The 15,220-nt window shown below is 43.4% G+C and overlaps 1 protein-coding gene and 1 pseudogene across 1 annotated transcript; both read left to right on the top strand.

Annotated features, from left to right (window-relative positions):
• Positions 1–1,103: 1,103 nt before the first annotated feature.
• LOC127754053 (uncharacterized) lies at positions 1,104–3,292 on the top strand (annotated as a pseudogene).
• A 3,310-nt stretch (positions 3,293–6,602) lies between these two features.
• Positions 6,603–12,243, top strand: LOC127754061 (palmitoyltransferase akr1-like). Its single transcript, XM_052279526.1, has 12 exons — positions 6,603–6,692; positions 6,797–6,850; positions 7,555–7,725; positions 7,828–7,959; positions 8,286–8,425; positions 9,630–9,719; positions 9,841–9,969; positions 10,698–10,850; positions 11,179–11,280; positions 11,398–11,565; positions 11,638–11,717; positions 11,921–12,243. The coding sequence occupies exons 1-12, from the start codon at positions 6,647–6,649 to the stop codon at positions 11,961–11,963; spliced, it is 1,308 nt and encodes a 435-aa protein (XP_052135486.1). The 5' UTR covers positions 6,603–6,646; the 3' UTR covers positions 11,964–12,243.
• The last annotated feature ends 2,977 nt before the right edge of the window (positions 12,244–15,220 follow it).

The following is a 15,220-nucleotide window of genomic DNA, read 5'->3' as shown; positions in this document are numbered from 1 at the left end:
TCCCATCCTTATTTTTTTTTGGTTAATTGGATCCATACCATTATAAATTTACCTGTTTTGAGATATACCATTACTATTTACGAAATTGGAACCATGCCACTATTATTTAACATGTGTTTGAGATGTACCACTACATACCCTTTCAATGCAAATTCTTTTTTTTTTACCAAACTGCCCTCATCTTCTCCTTCATTCCCCCCTCTCTTCTCACCTTAGGCAAGCCGCACGCATCAGCACTTGCCGTAAGGCCAGGGATGGTCGTCGATGGCGATAAGCTCCGCGGAGGGAGTGGGTCCGGAGCTTCGCCGCAGTTGCTGCTGCTGCTTGAGCTCCAGCGCAGCGTCATGGATGCCTCTGCCTGCGGCAGTAACAGGTCAATGAGCAAGCTAATCTCAGCGATGTGTTCAGATAAATTGAACTCTTCTCGTCAATGCATGGCTCAGCGTCAAAAAAAATGCATGGCTAGACATGTAAATTATGTATGCACATTAATTGCACAATTGCGCATAGTTAACGATTAATAACCAAGGCCATGTCAAATTAGAATAAATGATTCAGTTTGCCGGAGGTGAGAGAAGAGAGAATAGAGGGGAACGAAGGAGAGATGGAGGAAGAAGACGAGGGCAGTTTGGTCCGAAAAATTTAGAATTTGCATTGAAAGGGTAAGTAGTGACACATCTTAAATATATGTTAAATTATAATGGCATGGTTCTAATTTCGCAAATAGTAATGGCATATCTCAAAACATGGATCCAATTAACCCTTTTTTATCAAAGTTTATTTTTTAGCCTTTGCTTTTAGATTACTAAAAACACATTTATAAAAATTTTATTCACAAATTACTTTTTTTTAAATATACCGTTTCGCTTAGGTAGAGTAGAGGAGGAGGAACGGGGAGACAAAACGGGGTTCTATCTATGCAAAATGGCGACCCCGGATAAAGCACCAATCTTGTAGATGAACGGTCAGGAATTCTGCTGATAAACAAAAATAAAAAAAAAGAAAATCAATCGGACAGTGTCACCCCGTATCCGTATGGGGTTGCAATGAAGAGTGTATTTAACCCCAACGAGCCAACTTTCGGGCCCGAGCCGAAAACTGATCGCGGCTTCTCTCGCCTTTGTTTTCCCCTTTCGCGCACCAAACACCAAACGCTCGCCGCCGCCGCCGCCATGCGGATCCCCACGGAGACGGAGACGGGGACGGGGGCACGGATTCCCAGCCACAGGCGGCGCAAGGGATCGTCCGACGGTTCGCGGGCCGTACACCGGCCATCACCGGCCAGGGCCGACGCATCCCATCGCGAACCAACGCCGCCGACCAAGGAGACGGAGATTCCCGGCGGCCACGGGCGGCCGAAGCGGTCCTCCTCAACCCTGTCGTTGGACGGCGCCGGCGACTCCAACCCAACCTGGGTGATCCTGAATCGGGTCGGTGCCCGGAGGGATTCCTTCCGCGGCGACCGCACCACGTCGGCGGCCTCCCACACCTCCGGCGGCAAGGAGATCTCCGTCTCGTTCGAGCTCGCGGTGCCGCCGGAGACCTCCCTCCTCACCCTCGACTGGCCGCAAGGGCCCCGCCCATCGGAGGGGACCACGTCCTACCCTTACGTCATCGCTGCGCACGGCAAACATCGTGCTGCTCGAGATCATCTCCACCGCCAAGTGCCCTCGCCCCATCGACATCGACTACTTCGTCTACAAGGCCAAGGCCAGCGGGGAACCCTCCTTGATGCGGCTGCCCGTTTGCTACTGGAAGGGGGCTTCGGGCAGAGACAATCCTCGGCCACGCATCATGAGTAGGGTGGCCATGGGTGTTCTGTCCTGCAGCAAGGATTCGTTCGTTGTGGCCGAGATGGAGAGAAGGTCATACCAACCTTCTGCAGCTAACATCTACATGTTTTTCTCTGGCTCCGACGACTGGAGAGTCTTCAGGGATGTGCGGATTGACCATATCCATGGTGCCGGCTGGTGGTCAACTGATTCAGTGTTATCCTACCGACGTCGCTACTTGATCTGGGTGGACTACTTGAGAGGGATGATTGTTGCCAAAATGGCACATCCAGGAGGAGACCCACAGGAGCCTGCTCTATGGTATGTACCACTTCCGGTCGATCCGGTTATGGGGAACCCTTATGACAGTGAGCGTGGGCGAGGATGCCCTGAAGCTTCCCGTAATGTGTGTGCCACCCACCATGGCATCAAGTTCGTCAATATCAACCAATGTGGTGGCAGTTTCAGCATAACCCTGTGGTCGTGGTGCGAGGACGAAACATGGAGAGAAGATGCCACACTGGATGCTGCCCAACTTTGGGACCTCGATTGTGAAAACCGTCTTCCAAATGTCCAACCAGAATTCCCTATTGTTGACATGGAAAACCCTTACACCGTTTGCTTCTTGTTGAACGAGGGCAACTACATTGTCCCTGAAGCCACAACATGGATGATCAAGGTCCACATGAAGAAGAAGATTCTACTAGATTGTACTGGTTATTCTAAGAATGGAAGCTCGTCTCATCAGAACACCACCTACATGACTGCCAGAAGGATGTCTGAGAGACTCTCCTTCATCTCCAGTGAAATGCCATATTACCTGTCTGGACAAACCATGAAAAGGTAATAATTTCATGTCTAGTTTCCAAAATGCATGCCATACTGTTCTTTTGGTTGCATGTTGTACAGAATTTTCCTAGTTTGAAGTGAATTGTTCTGCTCATTTATGTTTATACAACATTGACGTTGTGATCGCTTGATCAGGCAAGAGCATGATTTTAGATGAATATAATTGTGGCTAGGATTTAGTTATTTAGCAGCACCAACGTTTCTTGCTCCCTTTAATTACTTGGTCCTGAATCCCTCTATAACCCATGCTACAGTTTATACAAAATCGATGTTTGTTTGCATGTTTTTATTTCGTCTTCTCAACAGTTTATAGAAAAGCATGAACTTCTTTTAAAAAATATAACTGAACCATTTCTCTGAATCTTAATTTCAGGCAGGAAGTTGATAAACTAGGAATATAACTGGAGATTGAGGAATTGTTTTACCAGTTTGAAGATTGGATACATCAAACAGACTAGGATGTGAGCTCCTGCGTGCTACAGTAAATTATATGTTCGGAAAGAATCTTGGGCAGATTATGGCACCTCCATATTTATGTTTATATGTTTGCTCGTGAACGCTAAAACAGGATTATGGATTGTGTTTCTTTGTTTCTTTGTTCTTATTATTTTCATATTTTTGTTGCTGTGGCACTGCTCAACCTGATTATATATATGAGTAAACAGTCGTATTGCTCTACTTGATTACTTGAGTAAACAAGTGGTTAAATTGAGGCCTTGAGGGCAGTGGTGGACCCAGGATTTTCATCCTGGGTGTGCCCACACAATCAAAAGTAAGTTTAGTCTTAATTTATCACAATACATCATAGTAAAGATGGGCATCCTCTTTGATGGATCATGTTGAAGTTCAGGATCATAAACCACTTCCTCACTTTAAAAATGGATTAGATGCTCTTGGATTCACATCATAAACAACACCAATTGCAAAGTCTCATTTCTAATCTTCTTTCATTTCCTGTCATTTTCCCCATCCCATCAGAAATGTGAAGACCTGTACATGATCTAGGAGATGTGGAATCTGAATTCTTTGGTGCCTTCTTTTTGCTAAAGAAAGAAATAACACCCTATGTTCCTCTTCATATGTGATTAATCCAAATTGCTCTCTGCCTACAAATCAGAAAAATATGTCTTCAACTCTCAAATTCTAATTGATTTCCCTCGTAATGTAAGACTCCAAGTGAAATACTGAAAATCTGAAATGGTATACATGGAGGCTAGCTGGACTGTTGAAGGGCTGGATCTTAGAGACTAGTGCTGAACTGTGTGGCTTCGCTGTACCTGGTTGCCTTGCTGTTGCTGGACCTGGACGCGGCCGTGGTGCCGCCCTGCGCGCCTGTGTCCTTGCCGGCAAGGCGGCTACCTCGTACTGTTGGTTGTTGCCTTGCCGTCTCGTTGGCTCGTCGCCCGGTTGATGTGCCGCGCTCGCGCTGCTGCCTTGGCGCCGCGCCAACGCCGCAAGAAGCACGAGAAAGGAGAAACCCTGTGTGCGAAAACAAAGAGGCAGAGAACGAACGAACGCATCATACTTGCAAACATTTTTGCTCGAATGGTGGGTTGTGTGGAGCAAGTATAGGCTCTCGGGATTTGGTCTTCATACAACGAGGCACCCAGTATTGTTTTCCCGCACTTTCTAATACTAGATCTAGAGCATCAACAATGTATATGGATCAACTAGTCCATATAGGTGGAGCCCACATAAGTGGTCTATTATTATTTCTATTTTTACAATGTGTATAGATAGCAATTGGCTTAAGATGGGACCCACACTCTAAAAAAAATACTTTCAAATGCTATAGTTCTCTCACATGAAAGAAGCAAGAGGAGAGAGATGATATATTTTAATCTATATGGGTGGTCTTCATAGCTATGGGTAGCTTAGGGCATCCATAATATGACCAAAAAGCAGTCCTTATAACTCTATATGGGTACCTTTACCATTGTGGGAGGTGGCATTAGGAAGAGCCATATAATAAGCTACCCATAGCTATAAAGACCACCCATATAGATTAAAATATACTATCTCTCTCCTTTTGCTTCTTTCATGAGAGAACTATAGCATTTGGAAGTAATTTTTTTAGAGTGTGGGTCCCATCTTAATGTCAATTGCTATCTATATACATTGTGGAAATAGAAATAACAAAAGACCACTTATGTGGGTCCCACCTATATGGACTACTTGGTCCATATACATTGGTGATGCCCTATCATATGGCTCTTTCTAATGCCACCTCTCACAATGGTAAAGGTACCTATATAGAGTTATAAGGACTACTTTTTGGTCACATTGTGGATGCCCTAAGGCTCTGTTCTTATCTAACCCCTCTCCCTCGTTTTCCGCGCGCACGCTTTTTAAACTGCTAAACGGTGTATTTTTTTGCAAAAGTTTCTATATGAAAGTTGTTTAAAAAATCAAATTAATCTATTTTTTAAAAAATTAGCTAATACTTAATTAATTAATTAATTATGTAATAACGCGTGCTTCGTTTTGCGTGCCGGGGAGGAACCCCTCCTCCCGAACGCAGCCTAATTTCTTTTCACTTTTTCTGGGTAAGCCGGTGCACACCCAGCACCCCCTTGGGTTCGCCCCTGCTTAAGGGCACAATCTCGGCAAAGGGGTCTGTAAAATAAAAAATAGTAATGGTATGTAGTGGTACATCTCAAATAGTAATGGTATGCAGTTTGGTAAAAAAAAAAGAATTTGCATTGAAAGGGTGTGTAGTGGTACATCTCAAACACATGTTAAATAATAGTGGCATGGATCCAATTTTGTAAATAGTAATGGTATATCTCAAAACAGATAAAATTATAATGGTATGGATCCAATTAACCCTAAAAAACCTTTAGAATTAGCTCTAAATTTAAGGTTGAAATTTTAAATTTTGACTAATAAATATAAGTATAAGCGAAAATATGAGACCCTAGTACATTCCTCGTGAATCCACCAAGGCACCGACGGGAGGTTAACACCGTCGACGAGATGGCTATATATAGTCGTCACCATGAGTCTCGTTTCTACACTTTGGAGGCAACTAATTAAGGGTTTGATTTGTTGGTGTATTTGTAATGGGTAGCAAATCCCTAAATCGAATGGCTTGGCATTTTGTTTGCCCCAACAGGGGTGGTGCTGTTTGGGCATTTATGGAGTACTTGATACCTATATAGATTGAAGGATCTGATTTTTTTTTCTCTCTGATCTGTTGTATTGGGATCAAATGGATGCAAGCAAAGAGAGGGGTAAAGGGGACATATTTCAGTGCGTGATAGGGGAGGGGCTACTGCACTCCAATCCACCGTAGGTTTGTAGACAAGATTAGTCATAGCAAGGGATGCACATAAATAAGATCTGCACTGATATACTCTCTACGTCTAAAGAAAAAGAGTCTAACCTAGGAGAGTTCGACATAAAACAACCTGTTTTTTTCTCTTTTATTTCTGCCAAGGTGGGGGGGGGGGGGGGGGGTCGGTTCTTTCCCGAAACTAAGGCCCTGTTTAGTTGGGGAAAGTTTTTGGGTTTGGTTGTCACATCGGATATACGGACATATATCTGAAGTATTAAACGTAGTCTAATGACAAAATAAATTACAGATTCCACCAGAAAACTGCGGGATGAATTTATTAAGCCTAATTAATCCGTCATCAGCAAATGTTTACTGGAGCACTACTTATCAAATCATGGCACAATTGGACTTAAAAGATTCTTCTCATAATTTACATGTAATCTGTGTGATTGATTTTTTATCTACATTTAATGCTTCATACATGTGTCCAAATATTCGATGTGACAGTGTGAATTTTTTTTTTCAAAAACTAAACAGGGCCCAACCCCCGTGCAATGGGCCACCTATGTCATACTCATAGACCATCCATCTGCGAGAGCGAGTGTAGCAAAACGGCTCCGTGCACCTTGTCCACGAGGCCCACGAGTGCACCGGGTCCAGTGCACCAAAACCAAACCAAAACCCCCCACCCCCACCCACTCCGCTCCTCGTCCTCCTTCTCCTGCAAGCTTCCTCCCTCCTCGCGGCCATGGCGGCGCCGTTCGTCTACTGCCGCCCCACCGACGACGGCACCAGTTCGTCCAGCCTCCCCCCACCTCTCCGCATCTCCTCCTAGCTCGATCGGGTCGCTAGCTCCTCGGCCATGTGGTCTAATGGCGATTTCTCGGTTTGTTCGCAGGTCAGAGCGCTCTCCTGAGGGCGGCCTTCGACGGGAACCTCGGACGCCTCAAAGGTAGGCTTGCTTCCTCTCCTCCTCCTCCTCCTCCCCTTCTTCTCCGCCGCGTCGATCCCCCCCCCCCCCCCCCCGATCGATGCGTCTATACATTGGCCCCCCTTTTGCATGCGCCTGCGTTGCGTGCTTTTCCTCCCTTAGGTTTGGGTGATGCATGTGTGTCCTTGTGTGGAGCGCTTGGCGATGGCTGTACTGTTAATTGATTTGGCCATGGAATTTTGGAAGGAAGGGTTTTAGGCTTGCCGCGTTGCTGCAAATGCTGTATCTAGCACTCGTTGCCTTTGGGAATTTCCCGCATTTTATTTTCGGTTATGTTTAGGTTGCGTGGATTTTTGACCCTGCGTGAAGGAATTAACAGCCAGGTCTATGGATTACTGGAGATGCATGCCATTTTATCTAGAAATTGCAAAATCTGACAGGCTTTTATCGTAGCAAGTCCTTGCGTAATTGCGTTGGATAAATGCGACAACGTTGTGATCATCTTTCTATTACAGTTACCTCTCCAAGTGGTAATGCGTGATGAGTAGCAGGTAGTACTCTACACAAATGTTTTTCAAGTGGCAAGTATATGTTCACATGACTCAGTGAGGTTCTTGCACGTTGCACGTATTCGTCACTTTTTCGAGTTCTACCTAGTTAATCTGTTCATTCGCAGATTATCTTCCTCACTGTGATGACTTCTTTTTGTTCTTATTTGCGAGAAGGTATTTTAAAGAGCCTTGGGATCGAGAAAGGAAAGACCCAGGATGCAGTCTTAGCTCTTAACAAGCATGGGATTGGGGTGCTGCACGCCGCGGCATGCCAGGGCCATCTGAATGTTTGCAAGTTCTTGGTGGAGGAATTGGGGGGTGACGTGAATATTGCTGGAAAAGAAGGTTATTATCTAACTCTACCATCCTTTCATGAAATTGGCGGCTGCCATGTCTATGTTTTGGCAGTATAATGTGCCAAGTGTACTGATGTGCTGTTTATTACAGATATAACACCGTTTATGGCCGCTGCTGAGTCTGGTGATGTTCCTACGGTGCAGTATTTTCTTGATCATGGTGGTGATGTAACAAAAGCAGATGTTAGAGGATGCACAGTTCTCCACCATGCTGCTGGCACAGGTCTCCCTTGATATGAACACTATCCAATTCCTTGTTATATTACCAATTATATTGTTGTACAAGATTCTACGATACTGCATTACTATTAATAGATTACATTTAATTCAACCATGTCGTCACAGTTATCTTTTGTTGTGTTGCTAATCTAGATACTTTTAGTTTATATATCACCACTCAAAGTTGTATAGGTTTGCTCTGTTTATACTCGGTCACATCTCACATGTAATCTATTGTGATTTGTCCATTGTACTGGTACTAACTGTTTATTCAAATAACTCAATTTATATAGTTTCCCCATGATTTATGGCCCATCTCATTCACTGCAGGATGCTGTAAGGTAACAGAGTTCTTGCTTTCAAAAGGGATACCTGTTGACATAGACTGTGGCCTTGGAACACCACTCTTTCATGCTTCTAACAATGGCAAGGATAAGACACTGAAGATTTTGTTGGATCACAAGGCAGATGTATGTAGTTGCCACTATTTCTTATTTCCTCTTCCTTTTTCTCACTGCTAGTTTGGATAGATAGATATTTGTTTTGCTTTCCACTTAGATAGTTAGCTTATTAGCTGATGTACACTGATGCAGTGGCGGAGCCAGGATAAAATTATAGTGGGGGCTTCTCAGCCTTTTGGGCCTTCTAACAATCTAAGATAAAGTCTATTTTAGCCCCCTTTAATAGATATATGGATTTAAATTTTAGGGGGGTCTTAATGGGGGCTCTAATGATTTATTAGGGGGGTAGGGGGTCTATAGACCCCCCAGCCCCCACGCTGCCTGCGCCACTGCACTGATGGGACTGTTCTGTTTGCTTGGATTGACCCATTCTCAGATATTGCAGTGCATAATCTATCCTTTTGGTTTTTATTTTGACATTTTATAGAGGATCTTAGATCATATGGGATTTCTAGGTCTTAAAAAGGATTATTTCTTTTCTTTCTTTTTTTTTGGTTATGAAATGAATTATTGTGACGAGAGTTAGGATACCACACGTAGCACACGCTACTGAGGCCCCTGATCGACGCGGCCACACCGCGTACATAGCATCTTCCACCTGCATTGTGATTATTATTATACCGCTGACCTTTGAGTAATACTCCTAAGTCCTAAAATTGCCATTTGGCATGCTCTAAATAAGGTTGGCTGATGTTTTTTTGGGAAAGAGCATGGGAGTTTAGGTGTTCAATTCATGGCACTTATATAAGCTATTATCCTGCTCTTTTATCTACTCATCTCTTTAATGATTGAAATGCTTTAGGATCATCATGGCATATTTGTACCTTCATCTACCTCATTGCTGACCTTCTGGTTCGATATTGACTTCACTAAATGTGCACTAAAATCTCTTCTATTCCAATGCAGTAGCTTCAGTTTGGCTTCATGAAATTTGAGTAAATGTGGCATTGACTACATCTGAACTCTGATTATAATAATTATGGTTTCATGTGTAATATTTTTTTCTATTGTAGTAAAAAGTCTGTAAAATATGCACATAATGCAACTTTAATTCTCAACAGCGAAAGTTGCTAACTTCAACAGTTAGACTTATAAAAAGTGGCAAACGCTAATCAGAAAAAAAAAGTTAGAGCATTATATTGCTTTTCCTTTTTCTTTCACATATTCTGCTTTCAGGCTGTATTTAGGCTAAATACTTATATTCTGCTTTCAGCCTAACGTAATTATCAATAATGGAGCCGGTAGTCCCCTGATGAGTTCCCTTATCTACCGATCATTGAAGTGTATGAAGCTACTCATAAAGGTCAGTGTTTTATTGAGTCTATATTTGGTCAACTAATGCTGTGTTTTAATTTTGCTAACTCAAGACATTTGTTCCATGAACTTATGGAGCTAAATATTCTATTGCACAATGCTTTTCTCAGGCTGGTGCTGATGTTAATGGCAAGGGTACAGTTGTAACCCCTTTGATGCTTGCTGCGTCGCAGGGAGGCTATACTAACTTCATTCAGTTTCTTCTGAAGGCTGGAGCAAACCCCAATATTCCTGATGATGTATGTTTTCTATTCTTCTGAGTCAGTTGTTGCTTCTCCACTTTGGTCTATAAGTCTGATTCTTTTGTGTTTTATTAATGTTTTGTCTAAGGTCATGTCAGTTTATGATTAAGATACAGATTTTACCTCGGTTTTTGTTAGCAAAATTTTCAAATTGTTAAACTATGTATTTCGTGCGAAAACTTTCTATATAGAAGTTGCTTTAAAATATCAAATAAATCCATTTTCAAGTTTAAAATAATTAAAACTAAATTAATCATACACTAATGGTTTTCTTGTTTTACGTGTCCCATATTTAATATTCATCCTTGTCACATCCTAAGAGGGCCTAATTTAACAAAAACATTGCACTTATGATTTGCATATTTTGTAGTTTCCTATGGATTATCTGAACCTGTGTTCTTTTATTTTATTGTATGTGTAAGTATATCTTACGAGTTGTACAAAGCATGGATGACCTTTCAGCAACCGACGAGTTCTCAAATCCAGCCTATATCCAAAAGACCATTTTGATAGAAGTTCATATCAATGTCCAAAAAGCCCATGGCCAGCTTTGAACCTACAGACCATGGTTTTTTGGGACGCAATGAGTCGTTTGGTTGAAACTTGAAAGCCACAGATTGTGATAATAGGCCATACACTGATTTCACCAATATTGTTTGTTTTAGGTTCCTTGCTGAATTACGCTGTATGAAACTATTTTTCTTCATTCTGTTGTGCTTGTGCAGTTGGGTTGGTTGCCAATAGAGCATGCTGCATTACGTGATTGCAGGGAAGAAGTTGAAATGCTATTTCCATTGACTTCTCCAATTCCAAATGTCCCAAACTGGAGTGTTAATGGAATAATCGCTCATGCAAAAGTCAAAAATACAAAGCCAATGGTACGTTTCATACAGATATGCACTTTTGATCTTTCTGTACTGAAGGTCCTGCTATGCTCTCTGCTCATATTTCATGTTGCTTACCATGCACTTTGCATTGCAGAGCTCTATTTCACCACTTCACGTCTTTGATGCTTGTTAGGCTGTAAAACTGGTTTAGCTTACATATCAACGGCATTTAATAGTACTAGATAGAAGGATCATGGCTTAACAGTACTGGTTAATAGTACTGGTTTAGCTTTGTAATCCTAAATAAATGTTCTGATATTCAAAATTTCAAAAGTTAACTTCAGATTTGCATCAAGATACTATTGTTTACGTTGTTTAGGATCAACATCAGAAGGAGAGTAGAAAAGTCGTTTTGAAGGCACAGGCAGATTTGGTATTCAAGCAGAAGAATTACGCCGCTGCAGCAAAAATATATGATCTGGTAATTTCTTGCACCTTATTTCTGATTGTTAACGCTAATCAATTATTGTTGTTATAATGTTTTTGTATGTTATTCTTAAGCTTGGGAATGATTTGTTTATCTGATGCTTGAGCATAGGCAATAGCTCACGGACCGACTGCAGTTTTGTACGCAAACAGGAGCATCTGTAGATTGCTCATGGGTGATGGTGAAGGTGCTCTTTCTGATGCTTACAGATGCCGAATGATGCGGCCTAACTGGGCAAAAGCTTGCTACCGTCAGGGTGCAGCTCACATGCTACTCAAGGTAAGACTCACTGCAGTTAACGTTTTGTGATCCTGGTATTATGGTCGGTGTCCTGATTTACTCTAAAACCAGGAGTACAAACATGCGTGTGATGCTCTCATGGATGCGCAAAAATTAGATACTGGGAATGTCGAGATTGAGAGGGAACTAAGGTAATCTTCTGTTTCGCTCGAGTACTGGCATGACCATTAGTACTGGCATTCTGTTGTGATTATGCCCACATTTACTGCAACTGAAGCAACTCAACACTCTAACTGTTTTTTTTGGGTTTTATATGCCATTCTTCCATCTTTGGGTCAATTTTACGCTTTGGGTTGTTATAACTGACATTTTTTGTCGTCCAAATCTTTTGTAGGAAAGCTAGGGAATTAATGGCGAAACCTCCAGATGAGCAGTGAGGCAGAATAACCGCATAATCGTCAGCTAAGCAGGAACTTTTCTTAGCGCTGCACTATTTTGTTGGATATGTGATGAAATGTAAAGAATGCACTTCACGGAACTCTCACCAATCGACAGCCAGCTGACTGTCGCGCTCACACTAACCTCTACGATGGAAAACCAACTAGTATATCCCTTATCTATCTGATGCTACTCACAACCCCTGAACATTGTATCAGTTGATTCAGTTCCACGCAATTATCAGAACATTGTTGAATGCTTACGAAGAAGGTACAACAATTTTTGTTATGCGTGTACGAAGTAGTATATTGCATTGTCGTCGCACGTCAGGTGCTGCCCTATGATTGCTGCAAATGTCTCGCGTTTTGAGATAAAAACAGTTGGTTTTGGGAAAAACTCAAATCATCATCAAAGCGATGGTACCCTGCAGTCTGCACACGAGGATCCCGGAACAAGCGGCGGCGGTTTCCGCAGAATCTCTTGAGCCGTCGAGGCGGAGGCGGCTGCCGTCGCCGAGCATCTGCCTCCCTGTCTGATGATGAGCTAAGGTACCATAGCTGTTGTTGACTTGTTGGGCCAAAATGAAGCCCAAGTTTGTGCACCGGTCCGATTTCTCTGTGGATATTAGGCCCATAATAAGCTATGTGGCAGCGGCCCAACGGTCGCGGTCGTGCCGTTCGTGGGCCAGCCAGGCGGCCACCTGCTATCTTCGCCGGTGCGCCGGCGGCCCCCAATCGGTTTTGCTAACTCGCGCGCCCGCGCTGCCGGCGCGCACTCCCGGCCCACAAGGTCCACGCGGGCGCGAGATTTTTTTTTTTTCGTTAACCAATCTTTAGCGCCGGTTTTTCCATTTTCTCTTCTGCGTTTTTTCTTTTCGCGTTTTTTGTGCTTTTTTCGTATTACTTTTTTTAATCTTTTAGCACACGTGTTTTTTGAGTTGAAAGTTTTTAAATATTGACTTGAAAATTTTCAAATCTGGCCTTGAAATTTTCAAATCTCAAGTGAACATTTTCGAATTTGAGTTGAAAGTTTTCAAATTTTTCGAATCTGGACTTGAAAGTTTTCGAATCTGAGTTGAAAGTTTTTAAATTTTGACTTTAAAATTTAAAACTTAAATCAAAAGTTTTCAAATCTAACTTAAAAAATTTTCAATATGTTTGTAAAAAGATCTCCCAAAAATTTTCAGAATCTTTTCTAATTACTACTAGTATCATTAGTGTTAAGTGTTAACTAATATATTAATAGATGTGGTCAAAGGGAGGTGCTCCCTAGCCGCGCGCACGCGCTAGGGAGCCCCCGCAACCAAGTCGTGTGCAGTGCACCGGTCCGCTTCCGTGCGTGTTTGAGATGGGCGTTCCAGATCAGCTCCAAGTTTGCTTGAAAGCGTCGCTTCCCGTTGCGTTGCCACTTGCCAAGCAGCAGCACGTGAATTCGTTGCGTTATCTTATCTATCCTGGAAAAAGACGTCCCCCTGTGGCTTGGAGTTGCACGTATTTCATTCCATCTCTCTCTCTCTCACACACACACACTGATCGACGACGGTCCACTGTACCAACCGCGGCATATGCTTTACCTTACCGGCTCCTACCCCACCAGCATATACCACGGTTCTACCGTAGTTGTACGGTTCAGACAGCGTGTGATCGGCCACCCACATGCATGAACCAGAAGCATTCAATCAAACAAACAAACAAACAAGATCTTCCGCGCAGCTGCACCAGTTTTGGTTCCAAACGGGGACGACGACGCGACCCACTTGAACCTCGCCGTCCAGTCCATCGATCGATCCCCCCTTCGTTGAGCGAATTATTCCACAAGTTCCACGACGACGATCGACACGGCCGGGCGAGGCAGGCGTACATATGAACAGCGCGACGCGGCCGGAAACGGTCGCGTACGTGGAAACGGCCGGTGCGTGCCGATCGATCCGTGAGCCACCTTCCAGGCGGGAGCAGAAGTGTACGTACTATGCCATTTGCAGCGACGGCGAGAGAAGACCGCGAGCGAGCTAGCGGACACGGGAGGTTGCTCTCGCGGCGCGCGGGAGGGGAGGAGAGGAGAGGGAGACCGGTGGCGCGGGTGCGCTGGACCGGTTCACGCCCCGCGTGCGCCGGGGACCGAAATATCTGTCCGCGTCGTCGATGGCCGGTGTCGCCGTCGAGCGAGCTACGGACCAAAACGCCGGGATCTAGAAGGGGCGCGGCGCTGCTTACTTAGGGGGCATGTTCACTTTGATGCCATTTTCAACCTTACCAAATTTTAATAAAGTTAAAAAAAAATATGGTTACATTTAGTTTGCTGCCAAATTTTGGTAAATATATAAGAAATCCTGCCAAAATTTTGGCAACTATGCCATTGCCAAAATTTGATAAGGTTTTTTTTGGCATCAAAGTGAATAGGTCCTTGGTTGCTTGATTAGTTAAGTTTATCCGTCCTCCGTTTTACGCTTTTCTGTTTCCCCCGGTTATTTAAGCCTGACTCAGTTTCGCGAAATGGAATTTAAGCAAGGGTGTGTTTAGTTCACGTCAAAATTAGAAGTTTTGTTGAAATTGAAATGATGTGACGGAAAAGTTAGAAGTTTGTGTGTGTAAAAAAGTTTTAATGTGATAAAAAAGTTAGAAGTCTGAAAAAAAACTTTGAATCTAAACTCGGCCATGATAGGCCATGGGATGCATCAGTAACTGTTGCTACTATATCACTTGATATTCACTTTTATTTTGGTGCTCAAAATAATAATAAAAAAGCTTTCATTTTGGGTATGCATCGTTTGACATGTATATTTTTAAAATCCACTTAAAAAAAACAGACAGTAACTTATTCTATATTTGAACATTGCAATCATAGAAAGACAACCCTACTGTACGTGAACATTTTTCATTACCAAGATGTGAACCATTCACTAAAAGAACAAGAAAAACACTCGTTTTCGATTTCTAAAGAAAGATTTTCAAACTATAGAAAACCCCATCCTTGGCCTTCTCCCTGCCGATAAACGTGCTTCTTTTTTCCTCTCCAGCCAAATTTCCAGAGGCGAAAACAAAACCACCGGAAAAAAAAAAAACAACCGAAAACCCCGTGCCGTTGCCCACGGGATAAACCAACGAACGGAGCGGGTCCCATTTGCCCAAAAGCGCACTCCCCCCCATCCCCACCGCAAAAGCGACGGCCCGCGTGAAAAAGCGCACCGCTCGATGCGCGCCACGTGTCCCCCCCCCCCCCCCCGGCAACCTTATCCACCCGTTCGTCTCCCTCCTCC

Source organism: Oryza glaberrima, chromosome 1 (assembly GCF_000147395.1).
Source record: "Oryza glaberrima chromosome 1, OglaRS2, whole genome shotgun sequence".
Lineage (NCBI taxonomy): Eukaryota > Viridiplantae > Streptophyta > Magnoliopsida > Poales > Poaceae > Oryza > Oryza glaberrima.
Note: the sequence above shows the minus strand (reverse complement) of the source record. Positions and strands in the feature narration are given on the sequence as shown.

Bases quoted from the DNA above. Each gene is read 5' to 3' on its own strand.
- LOC127754061 (XM_052279526.1), top strand. From the start codon at position 6,647: ATGGCGGCGCCGTTCGTCTACTGCCGCCCCACCGACGACGGCACCA. The intron at 10,851-11,178 runs GTACGTTTCATA...TACGTTGTTTAG, and splicing joins TCAAAAATACAAAGCCAATG to GATCAACATCAGAAGGAGAG. The intron at 11,718-11,920 runs GTAATCTTCTGT...AATCTTTTGTAG, and splicing joins GAGATTGAGAGGGAACTAAG to GAAAGCTAGGGAATTAATGG.